Source organism: Cottoperca gobio, chromosome 10 (genome assembly GCF_900634415.1).
Source record: "Cottoperca gobio chromosome 10, fCotGob3.1, whole genome shotgun sequence".
Lineage (NCBI taxonomy): Eukaryota > Metazoa > Chordata > Actinopteri > Perciformes > Bovichtidae > Cottoperca > Cottoperca gobio.
Window position 1 is genome coordinate 13,665,612 of NC_041364.1, and position 16,864 is coordinate 13,682,475.

A 16,864-nucleotide genomic window follows, 5' to 3' on the forward strand; every position below is an offset into this window, starting at 1 on the left:
TAAATGCTAGAATTCAGATGTTAGGATAAAAGTGTAATTCATTTGCAGACAGAATAGCTAAAAGATCATTAAATGTGAAGAATGGAAATTCTATTTGGTAAAGGGGTTGGTAAAGCACACATCAAAAAGAAAATATATTTGGGAGAAAACGTGGGATGAGTACAGTAAAGGCAGAACATACTATAAATAGAATCAAAGACAGTTAGAGTACTATGTGTTAAAGGAGGAGTAAAGGAGAGTAGACACATACACACTCAAAATGTGCACATAACCACATAGACTTCTACGTCAGTGTATGTGCACATACCTTCAGATCTGCAGTTGTGCGCAGGCGCATTTCCGCGGTCACCTGCTGCTGCAGACCAGACAGACACGACCTAGAACTGTTGTTGCCCAATTACCCTGCAGAAAACTGCACTCCACCTGTTCAGGGACAGGAAATCGTCTGGCGTAAACGGCAGGTAAAGACTAATTTATAAGCCCAATCAAAACTCTCTTTTGCCTCTTGACATCCAGTCGCTGTCAACGAAGTCTCCAACGTTTGTCCGTTTTGACTCTAGCAGTGCTAAGCAATTAGCATGCTAGGCTGACATGTATGTAGCCATTGTATGTGACCCTGTTCGTGTGTCCTCCCTTTACCTTAAGCAAAAAATATACTTTAATACCAACACAGCCGAGGAGGCCCACTCTTTAGCACTGTTATGCTAACAGTTAACTAGCTATGTTGGTTCTAGGGTGTGTAAGTTAGCTTTAGAGCTAAGCATGCTAGCTCGTAATTTGTTGATTTTTCGAATAATTAAACTAATATTGCCCCGTGTCCTTGTTGTAATGAAAACATTTGGAGATATTGTGCCTTCATGTCTATCAGCCATATCTCTCTCTATACAGTCTGTGGCACCCGCCCCACTGACAGAGAGCATGCTAGGAAAACAGACATGTCACGACAAGCTAGTTTGCAGGAAGTATTACACAGAGGGAGAGGGCGGAAGATTTAGTTAATGAAAATAATCGGATTTCCTCTACCCGAATCCTTTGATTTAGTTAAAGTTGCAATATCATAACGTGGTTGTTTTTATTCGTATGTTTTGTTTAAAATACTTGCTTCCTGCATTAAGGTATGACACAGCAATATAAGTGCAAAACCAAACCCAGTCAAATGTACTCAACTGTCCAACAGTGCAATAATATATGATTGGCCTGAATGTTTGCAATGACAAACTTGTTCTGCAACTTGGCTGTCAGGTAAATGCAGTGTGTTTAAGTAGATTCCTCTGACAATTTGTGGAGGTAATTGTGTAAAGTCTCACAATATAGAACTAAAATGACACCTCAAAACTACAATGTTTGAACAAATGTACTGTACTATAAACTTGGGGGATTTTAAATTACATAACAGGCTCGTATGTAGCCATGTGGCAGCACGGTTTGTCACACTGACCTGAAACTGTGTGTAACAATTTCTGGAGAGATATTTTGGTTGACTGCTATGACCTCAAATGACCTCAAAGCCTTTTTCCACTTCTATATCTTCCTTGGTCTATACTTAGACAACGCTTATACAACTTGCCTTATGTACTAAAGAGATTTAGACTTGTTTTAAATTTTGATAGGATCTTGCTTTTATTTGAGCAGCTTTGTTGTTGCTATTGTATGTAGTAGGGTGGGCCACTAGCTTCTTTAATAAAAAGAAAAGCTACATTAAACTTTGTATGATAATGTTAAATATATGGTGCTTTGTAACCTAGCTTTTTCTGCCGCTTATAGTTTTTCTCTACTGATAAGCTGACACGTATCAATCCGTTAAGTTGTGTAATAACTCTTATCAGCTGCCAGTTGGGGCAGCATGGTTGAAGTTGAAGGCAGGTCGCTGCAAGTGCAACTGCAAGTGTTAAACAGTTTAATCGGTTTAAGGCAACATTTAGCATGTACAAGGCCATTCAATCTAGACTCCAAAATGTATGTCATATATTAGAGAGAATATGTTTTACAAATATATTGGATCAGTTGTCATGTTGTCAGCAGATATGCAGAATAAATTGTGCTATATTAATGTTTTATAGAGTCCATTTATTTTATTTTTTTTATTATTACGGTTGTATTACTTGTATACATTCTTTTTATATTAGTTTTCTAGCAAAGTGATTGTTAGCAAGGTTTGCCAAAAATGGGTATTTTCCCCTCCAAGAAAAATGTGTGCTCACAATGTCTCCATTTCCATTGTGTATAGGGGTCCTTTTACCGTCAAACTATGAAATATAGGCAGAAAAAGGTAATAAGGATATACATATTAAAATGCATATCGGATATTTCTTCTTTCTTTCACAGGTTATGTATTTTACAAAAGAGTGTTGTGCAGATGTGATGCTGGAGAAACAGGCTGTGGAGCTCTGAGCCTCCCATGGCTGTCAGCACCATGGATTCTGAGTCAGCCCAGACACCTCAGCCCCAGACTGACCTGACTGAAGGAGGCCGCTCCCTGCTATCTGCTGGAGCTCTGAGTGCCAGGCTGAGCACTCAAGGGAAACACTATGTCTGCGGCTCCATTGCAGCTTTTACCAACATTGTGGTGACTTTCCCAATCCAGAAAGTGCTGTTCCGCCAGCAGCTGCATGGTGTGTTTGTCACTGAGGCGGTGCGGCAGCTCCAGAGGGATGGGCTGAGGAATCTTTACCGAGGCCTGCTACCCCCGCTGCTCCAGAAGAGCACTACAGTGGCCATCATGTTTGGCCTGTACGAGGACTTCTCTAGACTCTTACTAGACCAGGCCAAAGGTAGTGGTGTGCCGGAGCTGGTCACCCGAAGTTTTGCTGCAGCTTTGGCAGGAACTACAGAGGCCCTCCTGACGCCATTTGAGCGTGTGCAGACTCTCCTACAAGACCATCGACACCACGGGCGCTTCAACAACACAGTTCACACCTTCCGGACACTTCTGACTGAGTATGGTGTCAGAGAGTGCTACCGAGGCCTGGTGCCCATAATTCTCCGTAACGGCCCCAGTAATGTGCTCTTCTTCGGGCTCCGCGGGCCCATTAAGGAGCAGCTCCCAGAAGTCACTAGCCGGGCAGGTCACATGATGAATGATTTTGTGTGTGGAGGGGTGTTGGGGGCAGCCCTTGGCATTATGTTTTATCCCTTAAATGTGGTCAAGTCTCGGGCTCAGTCTCAGGTCGGTGGAGCCTTCCAGCCTTGCAGGCAGGTGCTGCTAACAGTGTGGAGAGAAAGGGGTGGCAGTCTGGCCATGCTCTTCAGAGGGGCCCACCTAAACTACCACCGTTCACTCCTCTCCTGGGGGATCATCAATGCCACCTATGAGCTGCTGCTGAAGGAGATGACAAAATAGATATATATAGAGCAAGAGAAAGCATTTAAAGGGAAAAAGCTGTATGGAGTGAGCGAGTGAGTTTGTTGAAAATAAAGGAAATCGTAAAGTGAAGCCGATAAACTTGCTGTCTGGCACTATTTTTGGGACGCTGGAGTTTCACCAGACTGAAAGACAGTAGCCAAGTTGCACTTCTGACAGGGGCCAACAGTCAGTGTGAGATAACCCTGCCACATGCCATGACTATTAACTGTTGTCCAAGTATTGAAAGACACATGCTTTAGCCTATAAAAAACTTGTGCCAGGGTCCAATTTAAAATGCCCTTGTTTGCTTTCTGTAAAATGAATGTTGTGGAGCAAACTGAACTTGAGTGCTTTTTTCCACAGTTTCAAGCAAAGGTTACTTAACTGGATTAACTGTTTCTTTGTGTGTGCTGTGGTGTTTTGTAGACATGTGTCTTTGTTTGACCAAGAGCATTTTCTCTGTGAGGCTGTATTCTGCCCCTTCACTGAAACACTTTTGTACGCTTGATCATTGAAATTCCCCAACATTTATTAAGGAGAGTGTAATGAAGAGTGTTTGCTGTTTTTACTCCATCTCTAACTATTCTGTCTATATGTTTATGAGATCAAAAGGATAATATTCAAGAAATTGTTGTAATGAGTATCAGTGATATACATGTTCTTGGAAATACTGTCCAGCAGACACACACAGGCTATTTTAAACAGTTTCTCCTTGATTCATCTTTGCCAATTGGAACTAAAATGTTTCGTCAAGCACTATTTTTCTTGGTTTGTTTTATGAAGTGCTCCTGGCATGTGTTGTTTTGAGAAGTGCCCATTGCTGTCAGTAAAACATACAGTTACACCCAGATCTTGTCCTGTTTTTATAATTGGAAAGGAAGAAATGTATGTTTAATCTAGATTTCTTTTGCAACAAATAATCCCACAAAAAAAACGTTCTCTTGCTTTAAGAGTTGTTGTTTTTACAAAATCTTTGCAGTTTCAGAAAAAGACCTTCAGGTATTACTTTGACAATGCACCGTTGCTGCATTTGTTCATTTTCTTAGCTAATTAATTAATTAATTATTAATTATAAAACTCCTCACGTGCTCCACAATATTTGTTTCCTTTTTATGAACTTTATATCACTTGTTTTATACATGTATCTCTCCCCCTCTATTCACTCTTTTTATATCTTTCCTTCTCTCACGCTTGCTCTCCTCTCTGTCTGTAACATCTGTTGACATAATGGGCTCAGATTTCAAGCTTGAGTAGACGCTGTCACCATGCAGCAGCTCTTGTTGGCTACGACAGCCCGAAGAGGAAATGCATGCTGTCTGGACATAGAGAGAGAGAGAGAGAGACTGAACTGAGTAATGGTGCTGAGAGAAGACTGGGGCAGAGAGTAATGTTCAGTGGCACAAAAAGCTCAAGCTGCCATGTAAATGGATCACTTGGCCTATTTCTCCAATTCTTTTCATTTTGACTGTCCACAGTGTGCTGTTTCCTGAGCATCTTTTCAGGATTTTCCAGGGTTTCCTCTATAAAAGTTAGACTTTAAATTGAATTATGTTTTGAAAGTGGCATACCCTCACTCATATTAAATAGTGCTGTTCATAATTGGCACTTTTCCTGTAGTCATCAAATCACTATGAAAATGTCAAATTAAATATTGCAAACAAATAAAATATATTAAACATGTTGACAGTGAATAAGTCTTATGTGGGTATTTAGAGGGATACACGTGTCATGTTTTCTCAAAGAATAAGTGTCATTCACCAAAAAAATTGTTTTTGTTATGTAATAGTCACCCATATGTTATGAAACTGAATGGCTTCCTTGTGCTTTATTACCACAGTGCCTTTCTTGCTGTGACTAATGCACCATAATCCCTTCTTTATAATCAATCATACAAACAGCATCACCGTCACAATGATGTATAGTAGTCAAGCGGAACAGACCTAACACTGGATCACAAGGAAGGATGGAGCAAACACTAAAGTACACTGTAGTTTAACACCTATCTGCTATTTCTGCTACGTTCTTCATCATGGAAATGGCTCGCAGCAGCTCTACACTTTCAGACCATGTTTTGTTTTTTACATGTGCGACTTTCTAGATTACTGTGTCAAGAAGTCAGACTGCAGATAATGATCAGATTAAGGGCAATCTGACATGGGGACTTTGGATCAGGGAGTGTTGAGCTGCTGTGGCTCTCCGCTATTTCTGTTACTTTTCACCCTAACAAATGTTTTTCCGACTATCATCTTAAACAAAAAAACATTTTTCCATCCAAAATGTATTATTTAAGACTGTATTTTAATAATAGGAGTGGAAATGTTGCTCTCTAACTCATCTGGCTCGCTGTGAATAATTTAAAGATATTCCCAGCACCAATAGAGAGAAAGTAGGCCCCGGTGCTACAAGCATATATAAACACTGCCTTCGTGGAAGTTTAAAGTAACCCAACAGTAATCCTCATTAACAGTATTAGTAGTGATGGTATAAATAGAAAGGCTGTTGTTAAAATATTCACCCCTGGGTTCAATGTTAGGCCAGGATGGTACATTTGATGTCTTCTGACCTGATTTGAAGACTCAATATTTAAGGAGGGTGCTTATAGGAACTGGAAGTTGTAACATTAAAATGAGTTGATAACTGGTCTATAGACAAAACCCACACACTCAGACATTCAACATCGTTAAGGTCAATGTGTAATTTATTCCCAAACAATACATTTCTTGGTACATTGACTTCATTGTACGTGGGTACGGAAAAGTGACTGCTCATGTAGAAACACAATGTCCTCTTTGAAAATTAAATACGGTTGATACAGTTTTACCATACAGAAAGAAAACAAGTATGTGACACAGGCACTCTTCACTGTTTGGGCCTGCTTGATGGACGACTAGAGATGCTCTTGATGTTAGTGCTGTGATGGACACTGGTGCTGGACCTCCATGGCAATTGGAAGCTCTGAAATCTCACACAAGAGATATGCTTTCTTATTTTTTAAGCCTAGCAACATTGACAAAATGTCTCTGTCATCTATTTGGAAGATTAAATGCACTACCTATCTCCTCACCAGCTGTCTCTGAACACTTAAGCAGTCTTTAATTTGGCTAATCCCCTTATCATATTTGTTTAAGCAACTGCGTAATTACCCTCTTGTTGTCATAGGTGGCTCAATTAAATTCTCCAAATCGCATGTCTCATCAAATGAGTTGGCATCATGTGACACGAACAAGCTGTTTAGTGAACACTGTACATCAGCAAACTGGTCAAGCAATGTAATTCATTTACTGACAATTCACAGACATCAGTAAAGACAGAAGTCTTTATATTGACAAATGCTAATGCCATGCAACTTTGCACAATGTTGCAATCCATAATGCAGTAAGTTTTCCTGAAACAAGACAAAAGCCAACATTACAAACAAACAAAGCACCCATTATATTCAGACAAACATAATGCAGCTATTGTTGTTTTTAATGTTAGCACAAAATAACAAGGATGCAGTATGTGGGGGGGGTGAAGAATTTATGTTTGCATAGCCATAAACTAAGGTAGAGACAGAAAAGGACATAAAGATATAAATGTATATCTACAGTTCTGACCCCAGCATACAGCACTCAGTCCATCTATCAATCAGTATGTTATTAATAAGGTGTTGCACCCAAAGAGGGTAACCGTAGTGGGGAACAGTTGTGGCTCAGAGTTTTAAGACTTTGGATCTTTGCTACATCTGGACATAGTTTAACAGTCACCCTTGTGCCAAGTCAAAAAGTTTTTTTCAACTACATAAATAAGGTCCCCTGTTTTGCTTCCTAGGCCTCATCCACACATTCCCAGAAAATATATATGTAATATCCTTTGGATGAAAACTAGATTAATGTTATATTACTGCATACGTTGGGGTAATGGGAGTGTTTCCAAGAGGCATTCACTCAGAGTCAGTCAGGACCAAGGAAAGGGTAGAAAAACACTTTACACAAGGGTTTGTGTCTCATAGAAAGGTGCAATCTGTAACAGTCAAAAGTGCTCTCCCTGCTTTGTAATGGTATAGTTTTGTATCCCATTTATATCTAACTGTAATTTTGAAAAACTAAATCCTTAAAAAGGCGCACATATAAAACAAATCAGTTAATAACTGTATTTTGCAAGTGTGATAAAGTATATTTTCTGTATTTTGTCAGTAAAACGTTCTGTTATACTAAACTTGAAAAATGACAATTTACAGATTACACCTTGTGGAGTGGAGAAATCTTTAAAGCAGCAATAGATAACATAATACTGTCTCAAAGACAAGGAAAAATAAAAATTCCAGTGACATCCATAGTTTTTTTCCCACCAGAGACCTGCACATCACAGACCATGGTGCAAATATTGTAAAAATAAATACATAAATACGTACATGGGTAATTCATCCTTACATACATACACATATTGTATCATAAAATAAGAGAATTATAAGATAATTATAAAATTCATATGTACAAATGCATAGTCCATATGCGTCCAAGAAGAGGCAAGCAATGAAGTTTCCTCTCTTCATTTAGGGTTTTGTTTGATGTATGTGTTTTCCATGTGGGTATGTGTGATGTGGGTTAAAGTTTGTGTGCTGTGGTGTGCATGGCACTTACTGTACAAGAACACAGGGGTTTCACACCAGATCACTCTGTGCTGTTTCCTCTTGTCTCACCTCTAGAGTTAGTGGGTTATTAGTGGGTAAAAGTTCACAGGTCAAAAGTTGAGAGGTACGTGACCAGGCGTGTCTGCGGTGTCTGGTGTGCGTGTCCGGAAGAGCTGTGTGAGTGCGAATACGGACGAGATGAGCACAGTGCAGCGTTTGGCTAGTAGCCTGACCCCGTCACTCTCCCCCTGACCCTGTCCAGACCCATTAAGGCCCACACTCTTACCCCCAACTCCAGCCCCAGTTCCAGCTGTCTCAACAGCCCCAACAAACTCTCGATACAGACCCACTATCTCCTTTAGCTTGTCCATGGCCTCCTGGCTGTCATCGTCCTCATCCCCGTGGACCAGACTCGCATTATGGCAGATGTCACAACCAGGGCAGGGGTTTGTTCGCAGACAGGCTGCTGACAACTGAACCAGGGCACTGAAGCTGTTAGATAAAGAACGTAGGGCTTCATCAGGAGCCCAGCCTACACGTGTGGCCCGCTGACACCCGGATGCCAATCGTCGAGCCTCTGCCTGGAGAAGAGTCCTCTCGGCCTCTGTCAAGGCGGTAGTGCTTGTGCCAGTACAGTTTGGGTCCGGTGCTGGGGTAGTACTGCCTTCAGTTCCATTGTGATTTAGGTCAGGCCCTACTTTTATGCCTGTAATATCTTGCTTTGAATCTTGACACGTTTGTTGGGGTTGCTCAAGTGCTCCCCTCTCTAAGACCAACATAAGTTGGTCTATATCTTGACGTAGGGAGGCAAAACCTCCCTTCAGCCCACCATAGTTTTTGTTGGTAAGTGTATGAAGAGGACCACTAAATGAGTTGGTGGGTGAAACCGGACGCGAAACTAGGGGACTGAGTTCAGAGGATACAGTGGAGAAAGTAGAGAGCGGGCGGGGGTTGTCCCTCAGCAGTGACAGAATATTGGGCTTTGGAGAGGGTGTTGTTGGAGGAGACACAGGTGGGGGTCGGGCAGGTTTAGGGCGTGTGCGGCGGGAGAACTCATAAACAGTGAGCTCCTCGTCAAAGCTTATACCATCCTCAGTGTCTCCACTGAAACAGTTGGCGTAAACGGTGCGGCAGCCACAAGCCTCCCGGTGCTGCTGTGGAGGAGTAGTGTCAGCTTGTGAGGAAGTTGGTGAGTCTCCTCCAATTTGTATGGTGGACACACCTCCTAACCCAACTGCCGAATGTGATCGAGACTGAGGCTGCTCCGATGAAACACTTCCACTTTGTGCACTATTCCCTTTAAAAGTCAGATTTGGGTGGGAGCTATTTGTCCCATTGGCCTTTTTCATGTTTGAGGTCACTTCCTGGGCCTCTTTGATGGTGGCTATGACAACCTCAGCTCCATCCTCTAAAATTTTCCCTTTGTCTCCCAATTTTGAGGTCACAGCTTCTTTTTCCTTGACAGGGGTCCTGTTTAAGTCTGATAAACCACTAGCTACAGACAAGCCAGAACCAAATCCAGATGTGTCTCCATTGATGGAGCTAGTGGAAGGATAGTCCAGAGTTCCCAAAATCTCCTGGGAACGCGTCATGTACCAAGGCAGAGCCTGGATCTTACCTCTCAGGGCAGAAGCTGGCAGTCTGCCTCCCAGGCTGGAGGAGCTGGTCCTCAGGTCTGATCCTGATCCAGATCTTCCAGGCTCTCTGCTTTCAAGGCCCCCAACACCTTTGGAGTTGGTTGAGATGAGGGAGGTGGTAAGGGGGAGCGGTGCATCTGAGTTTTTGGGTGACAGGCTTTCATGACTCAGAGAGACCCTCTTGGATCCTGACTGGACGCTGCCATTGCGGCTGCTCCAAGGGTGGATTCCATTTGGCGGACCGACACTATCCTTAAAGATCCCTTTGCTTGGATCAGTTGGGGAGACAGGAGAGCTAGCAGGTAGTGATAAGGGGTGGAGATTGGTGGGAGAAGTAGGTTTGGGGGGCACTGGAGGGGGAATGGCTAGCTTTGTACCTGAATTAGAGCGAGGGATAAGGGGTAGGTTTGGTGGCTTCCTTGAGGGTAAAGCAGTCCCATTGCTTTCCCCCTCAACTTTAGAAGTTTCTTTTTCCTTAGTAATGTATGCTCTTTCATTGGAAAGAACATGCATTCTATTCTCATGCATCAGATCTTTATTCTTTTTTGGGCTGCTTTCTTGCCTCTTTGTCTTTTCCTTTGTTTGTAGTGTTGTAATGGGTAGTGGTTGCTTGCTGCACCGCACTGCTGTGATCAGGGGTGAGGAAAGAGGCAGTCCACCTGCCCCAGATGTAACAGACTTGAACTCCATGGTGTCTGGCTCCATTTCCAGAAGTTCAGACGACAGACGTCCAGAAGCATCCCCATTGCAGTGGGCATATGATGTCCCATGCTGGGGGGATTTGGGAGGAATGATCTGAGGTTTTGGAGGCAGCTGGGGCTTAGGTGCCAATAGCGGTTTGACCTTAACTTCAGGTTTCTGAGATGGCTTTGGTGGACTGGGCTGTTGGTTGGTAAGTTGATTTGTGGGGCCTTTAAGTGTCTCCACTTCTCTCTTGATTTGAGAGGATTTGGCTTTATTGGCTAGGGGGGAGGATGGTTCTTTCCCCGGGACAGCTGAAGGACCATTCCAGCCTCCACTCAACCGATTAGCATTCCGCCGGTCAGCCAGCTCAGCGTCTGTGAGAGAGAGATAAATCAAAAGAAAAAGGACAGAAAGAGAAAGGCATTAGTGGATTTACATCTGCTTTAATCACATTAATGTCTCACATGTTGCCATCACATAAAATACTCAAACATACCACCGTAGACAAAGGACCTTCACAAAAACATTGCAAAGACAAATTGTCTTATTCATCTGCAAAGTCATACAAACATGCTGCAAACAAACCTGACAGCTCAGGAACTGGAGGTGTAAATCTCTCCTGTGCATCAAAAAACTCATCTTCAGACTCTGAGGCAGTCTCTTTGACCAAAAGAGCTGGTTTGGGATTAGGTGAAGGTGTCAGGAATAGACCCTCTTCGTCCTTGGAGAGGCGATGCTCAGCCTGTCCTACATTGTCAATAGGAATCGAACTCGTCCTAACTGGGACTTTGGGAGGGATCTTTTTCTTTCTTTTAATGGGTGATCTTTGAAAGGGTATGCTGTCAATCATTCTCAAATCTCTTGAACTAGGTATCTTAGATATGCGTCTTAGTCCCTCCACTACTTGCTGTTCCTCCTCTTCGTCATCATCATCATCATCATCGTTATCATCACTAGTAGCCTCAGGCGGGCTGGGGAGGAAATCAGCCTTGGAAAGCTCAGCAAAGCAAAGGCAAGAGTTGTCATTGCCCCGGTAATTTAGGTTGGTGGGTCGCAGGGGCCCTTGGTGGCGTTTTGGCTCCAGGAGGTAGGGGTGGTGAACGTCCAAGCTTGGTAGATCCTCGCTCGTGCGTGGTCCACGGAACGCATCCAGACGAGATGGGGCTTTGGCTGCGGCACTGCTCTCGTCCAGGGCAGCACTTAAGGAGCCACTGGACAAGCTGGAAAAGCTGCTAGTGACCCGTGGGTCAGTGTGGTACCAGGTGGTCTCCAGGTTCATTTCTTCATCCATAATACTAAATTTACGCAGACCACTTCCTGTTGCTCCTCCATCCTCTTCACCCTCATTTTCCATACCTTCTGTTGTCACTATTATCTTCACTTCCTGTTTGCCTTTGTGCTCCTCTCTCTCTCTTCTTTCTTCTTCTCTCCTCTTTCCTTCCTCCTCTCTCCTCCTTTCTTCCCAGTCTTGACTTGCTGGGTCTGGGCGTTTGTAATTCTGAGAATCCATTGGGTCATCCTCATCTGTTGTGTCATCTGAGTCACTACAGCAGCGAGACACATAACCTAATAACACCAGGAAAATACACAAACAACATGTTAGTCAATTAGAAGAGCAGGATAGGTTTTAAAATATTACAATATTACGTGACTGGCTTTTCTAACGGTACCCGTACTGGCTGGTGACTGAGACTGAAAAATATCTATCAAATGGCCAAAGCCAAAAATTGATTATTTAAAGTGAAACAGTTTTTGCTCACTTGATAGGGATTCATAGCACACGCCCTCTATTACGGCGAACTTCCCACACACACCTTCTTCAGCAGGAATCCGGTGCACCCTCACTTTTGGGCGCCCCAGACGGAAGACATTGACACTGGGATCCACAAGGAGTTTGCAGTAGCCTCCCAGCAGACACCCTAAGTCTTTGGCTGCCAGCGAGTCCATCAGTAAGGCAAATGGCTGCAAGGGGGAGGGCATTGTGGAAGATAAGGTAAAGTGATTAAAGCCAAAGGGTCAGGGAGAAAAGGTGATGGAAGGGGGAGAAAGAGGGAGAGAGAGTCACCTTTGAGTCCAGTGAATTAGCTTTATGTAGCTACCACACACCCCCTTAGGCTGTAAACTGTTTGTGTATTAGAGGAGAAATGCTTGACCTATATTTGGCATGGTGAGTGAATATCCATTTTTTGTATCTGTGTCAGTGTATGAGTGGCTAGATGTTTATGAATAATAGAGTTTAGTTTCTCAGTGTCTTCCTTACCTTCATGTCGTGCAGTGAGATGCGCAGTAGGCTGACTTTGTCAGACTCCGAGAGCAGCTCTACTCGGCTGATGCTGCTGAACTCCACCAGTGTGGAGATCATATTGAGCTTGTGGTTGATGACCTGACTCATCCCATACTTGGCTCCCACTAGCAAGCTGACCAACACCTCCCTATCCTGAAGCTGAGTGTGGATGAGAGTGAGAAGAGTTATATCATTAAACAAAGAGAGGTGCAAATGAGTTTTGATATGGAAGTTAACATAGGATCATTCTCAGATGGATTTGTTGAGCCTTTTAAATGGTAACATGTAATATAGTTCCAAGGCTGAATTTGAATCAAGTTGTCACTATATCTCTACACAAACAGACCCACCAGCTGATATCCGGCTGTTAAACCTTACCATCATCGTAGCGGTGTAGGACCGTCCCCCATATGAAATGAGCTCTCCCAGCTGAGTGAGGTAGGCCAATCGAGCCTGACTTGCAGAAATGACCTAAAACACAGCAGTAGACAAAGAAAAAGAGAAAGAATTAACAGTGAGTCAGACAGCAAGGAGACAGAATGAAAGAAAACCAGGGGGGTTGTTATGGTTGACTCGCTGACTGAAACAATTCTCTCCACAGAGAATATGCTCCACTTATTTTCCCAGATTCATTACCCAAGCCCCAGACCTAATATCGCCTTTCTAATCACCCTCCCACGCAACATATATCTTCCTCCCAACCTGCTGTCAATTTACCACCACTTTATACATTGGGGAGATTAGCAGTTACTGCAAGTGTCAGCTAAAAAGTATCCTAAAGCCATCACTAAAATGTCCCTATCTATGGCTTTACGTCTTTTGTTGCCTCCGGCCACTCATTCATCAGTCTGTATCTACCTTCTGGCGTGGCTCAAGCAAGGACTGGATCTTTTTGAGGTGGTAGCTGATGGCTTTCCTTAGGTCCTTCTCCCTCATGTTGCTCAGCAGTGTGGGAGAGATGAAGCTGTCCATGCCAAACTCCCTCCTGTCATCACCACACACACACACACACACACACACACACACACACACACACACACACACACACACGCACACGCACGGACACGCACACGCACACACACACACACACACAGGGGTAAGAAGGCACAATGATAATGAAGTCACAATGCCTCCTACAATTGGAAGGGAAATTGAACTATAGAATCCCACATGCACTTGATTTAGTTTCTCCAAAACCAAGTAAATATTGGTGCAATGTGTGAAAGGCGGAGGGAGGCTGGGACACAGAAAAAGTAAAAGCAAATGTAGAATTGTAGGACAGGTAAGAAATACGCAGTATGTGTTTTGATACATTATAGCAATCACTGAAAAGTACATCTTCCACTAAACATCAAACCGTAAGCTACTCTAAGTGTGTCTAGCTATGCGGGTTACTACAGAAATGAACGCCCTAATATTAGCTTTTCTGCATAGCTAGCCCTATTGTTGTGTCACCAATGTAAAATTTTGTAACGTAATGACATACATATATTTTGATAAAAGTATTCCGTCTCAAGTAAGTTTGACATTTTTACATTAAAACTAATAATACATTTTAATAAAATAAAAAGCACATTGAGATTTATGGAGGAGGCATATCTGCTAAAGTTGTTTTTCTTTTCCCACAGCTGCCACTAGATGTTCCTAAACAGCCATATTTTAACTGAACTGTAGCCATGACTGCATCGTCAGTTCAATTTGAAAAAAGTCTACATTTGCGATACGCAAGTATTTATGACTGCAATGACGTATATAATCATATTAATCTATGACCAGTGCATCAGTGAGGTGGTCTTTGGGAAATAGATCTGTGCTTACTTGTGTTTGTGCATTTATAGCTTTTAAGTGTGAAAGAGATCGGCACACAAGAGTAGGGCACCCTTGTGCACACACGCAAAGCAGTTTCCAATCACATTAATAGATTAGGGTTTTAGAGTGCAACCTTATCCCACACAACTTACAATGATTGCAGCAGTAGAACAAGCTCAAACCCTTAGATCACCAAAATTACACACAACCCTATAATGAGGAGTGCTGGAGTCGGGGCTGTAGTGTCCCTCCAGTGTGACCCTAAAAACACATGCACAAACAAACGCATATGACTCACGTAATACTCTTCATAGAGGCCCTGGTCTGTCCACAACTATCTAGTCTCTCATGCATGTGCAGGGCAGCCAGGCGGAGTGCAGTGTTGCATTTCATCTCTACTGCAAAACGCTCCTGCAGCACGTCCCCAACACTCTGTAAACACACATAGTCACAACATAATGCATCCAGACATTACACATACACATGCACATTACTGTAACCATACCAGTGTGCAACTAAAAAGCATCATATCTTTATATGTACTTGTTTAATATACCAGCATACACTTCCAAGTTAGACATTGCAAAGTACACAGCTTGTGAGCATCTTTAAAAGTAAACCAACATTGGGACTCCCAAAGTGCCACTCATACAAAATAAACAATGCAGTAGAAGACAAAGACTCCTCATAGAACAATAAATCAACATGACATAAGTGGCACTCCCAATGTTTTACTATGCAACACAAATATGCAAAGACAAACTGTGGTTTTGAGGCTTTATATCCAGAGTTGAAATATAATCTCAACGTTTCGCTTCATCACAGCTCGTATGTTACTGTATGCAGGAGTTGTTTGTGAATTCACAAAATATTTACAAGGTGATACAAAGGCCAGACTCAAAAATCTTGTTATATGAGATTAAGACAGTTTTGAATTAATATGAGACCGACACAGGGAGCGACTGCGAGCTAACTCCAAACATCTTCACAACTTTGATTCTGGCTCTATTTTTGCAGCATTTTTCGAGCAGATCTAGAGCAAGTTGCTAGATCTATTAAATATCGGTTATACAACTACAATTGGCAAGTGGGAGTTTTGTTTAATGAACAGTTAGGCTTGGTTTCCACATGTAATTAAGGAGAAATGGGTCTTCTGATTGAGGTTGAACAATAGAAAGTCACTATAGATGAGAGAATTGGCTGACCTGTAAAAAGAGGTACTCAAAGGTAGAGGGGTCATCCTGCAGCAAGTCCATGGGGTCTCTGGGAATGAAACACACCCTGAAGAGACATCTGTAGTCATGGGAGTCTTTTTTCTGCACCACCTGGTGAAGACAAAAAATAGAGGTAAATTACACCTAATATAAACCACCATCCACAACTACTGTACATCTATGTGTGGATTTGGGCATTCATGGTTTCCTTCACCTTCTGTATGAACTCGTCTTCATGCAGCAGCAGTAGTTTGGTGATGCTGTACTGTTGCTCTAGCACCAGGGCAAAGTACTCGATGGCCCGGATGGACAGTTTATCCTTCAGAGTCAGCACAATGTCCTGGAATGGTGAAAAAACAACAGTTCAGACCCCCTTAGCCAAACAAGTTTCATCCCTGCCTGCTGATGGCAGATGGTCAAATCTGATTCCCCCTCTCAGTTTCAGTTTTGCTGGGAATACAAACTGAAATACAAAACCTGCTGTAGTAATAATAATGTGCACATGAAGACAACATCAGACATGGATCTACTGGGGTTGAGTTACAGACCCAATTATCTACCTTCTATCACATTATGATGCTTGTATACAGTACTCACAAAATCCAGCGCTGCCCTCCTTATAAAAAATTGCTTCATGGCTCTGAATCCCATCACACTCTTCCCCTCACTTTTAAATGTTTCATAACTTCCTCCTTCAGAACCAATATAATTTTTTTAAATTTATTATTCCACCATTAAGAACTGCTACAACAGCTAAAGCCTACCCACACTCTAGCACCCTTGGGGCAATCACGACATAACTTGTGGTGTGCTTGATTACAATATACACCCACTAGTTTCTAGGGAGCCTTTAACAATTAGATTCACTGTTTGGGGCCCAATGATCGAATCCTCCAAGAACACAAATGTGGGCAGCGCGTAATACGACTTATCTATCTACTCTTTCCATTTCCATTTTATGTTTAATTGTTGCTTATTGTTATTGTTACAGTAAGACAGGTATATTCAGCGTGGTATAGGTTTAGTCATATAAATGAACATCTCATTGGCTTTCATAAGGCACACTGGTATTGACAAACATGTCAGCCGCCCAAGAATGATGCTCCACCTCCTGAGCCGGCCAGTAACAAGATGCATCATCCAATTACCCATCTTCCATTTAAGATTTATCAAAGGTGACCCAGTAGTGTAGCAGATATGACCTTTTAAATGGTCAAATTTAGACATTTTCAGAATAAGCCCAGTGCAAACATTCCTATAATAAGTTATGATTGTTGGTGA

General features: G+C 42.5%; 2 protein-coding genes across 3 annotated transcripts in view; one reads left to right on the forward strand and one right to left on the reverse strand.

The window, feature by feature from the left end:
• Positions 1-281: 281 nt before the first annotated feature.
• On the forward strand, positions 282-5,024 carry LOC115014237 (solute carrier family 25 member 51-like). The gene is made up of 2 exons (XM_029440941.1): positions 282-461; positions 2,326-5,024. The coding sequence occupies exon 2, from the start codon at positions 2,399-2,401 to the stop codon at positions 3,338-3,340; it is 942 nt and encodes a 313-aa protein (XP_029296801.1). The 5' UTR covers positions 282-461; positions 2,326-2,398; the 3' UTR covers positions 3,341-5,024.
• Positions 5,025-6,020: 996 nt separating this feature from the next.
• The window catches only part of frmpd1b (FERM and PDZ domain containing 1b), a 25,911-nt gene continuing 15,067 nt past the window's right edge, over positions 6,021-16,864 (reverse strand). The window contains exons 9-17 of one of the 2 annotated variants that reach the window (XM_029441627.1): positions 15,798-15,923; positions 15,575-15,694; positions 14,668-14,801; positions 13,419-13,545; positions 12,939-13,031; positions 12,537-12,719; positions 12,091-12,238; positions 10,862-11,842; positions 6,021-10,650 (exon numbers count right to left, since the gene is read on the reverse strand). In XM_029441627.1, the coding sequence (XP_029297487.1) occupies positions 8,066-10,650; positions 10,862-11,842; positions 12,091-12,238; positions 12,537-12,719; positions 12,939-13,031; positions 13,419-13,545; positions 14,668-14,801; positions 15,575-15,694; positions 15,798-15,923 (4,497 nt within the window). In that variant the 3' untranslated portion in view covers positions 6,021-8,065. Of the gene's footprint in view, positions 10,651-10,861; positions 11,843-12,036; positions 12,239-12,536; positions 12,720-12,938; positions 13,032-13,418; positions 13,546-14,667; positions 14,802-15,574; positions 15,695-15,797; positions 15,924-16,864 lie in introns of both variants that reach the window. The other variant, XM_029441626.1, reaches the window with a different exon arrangement.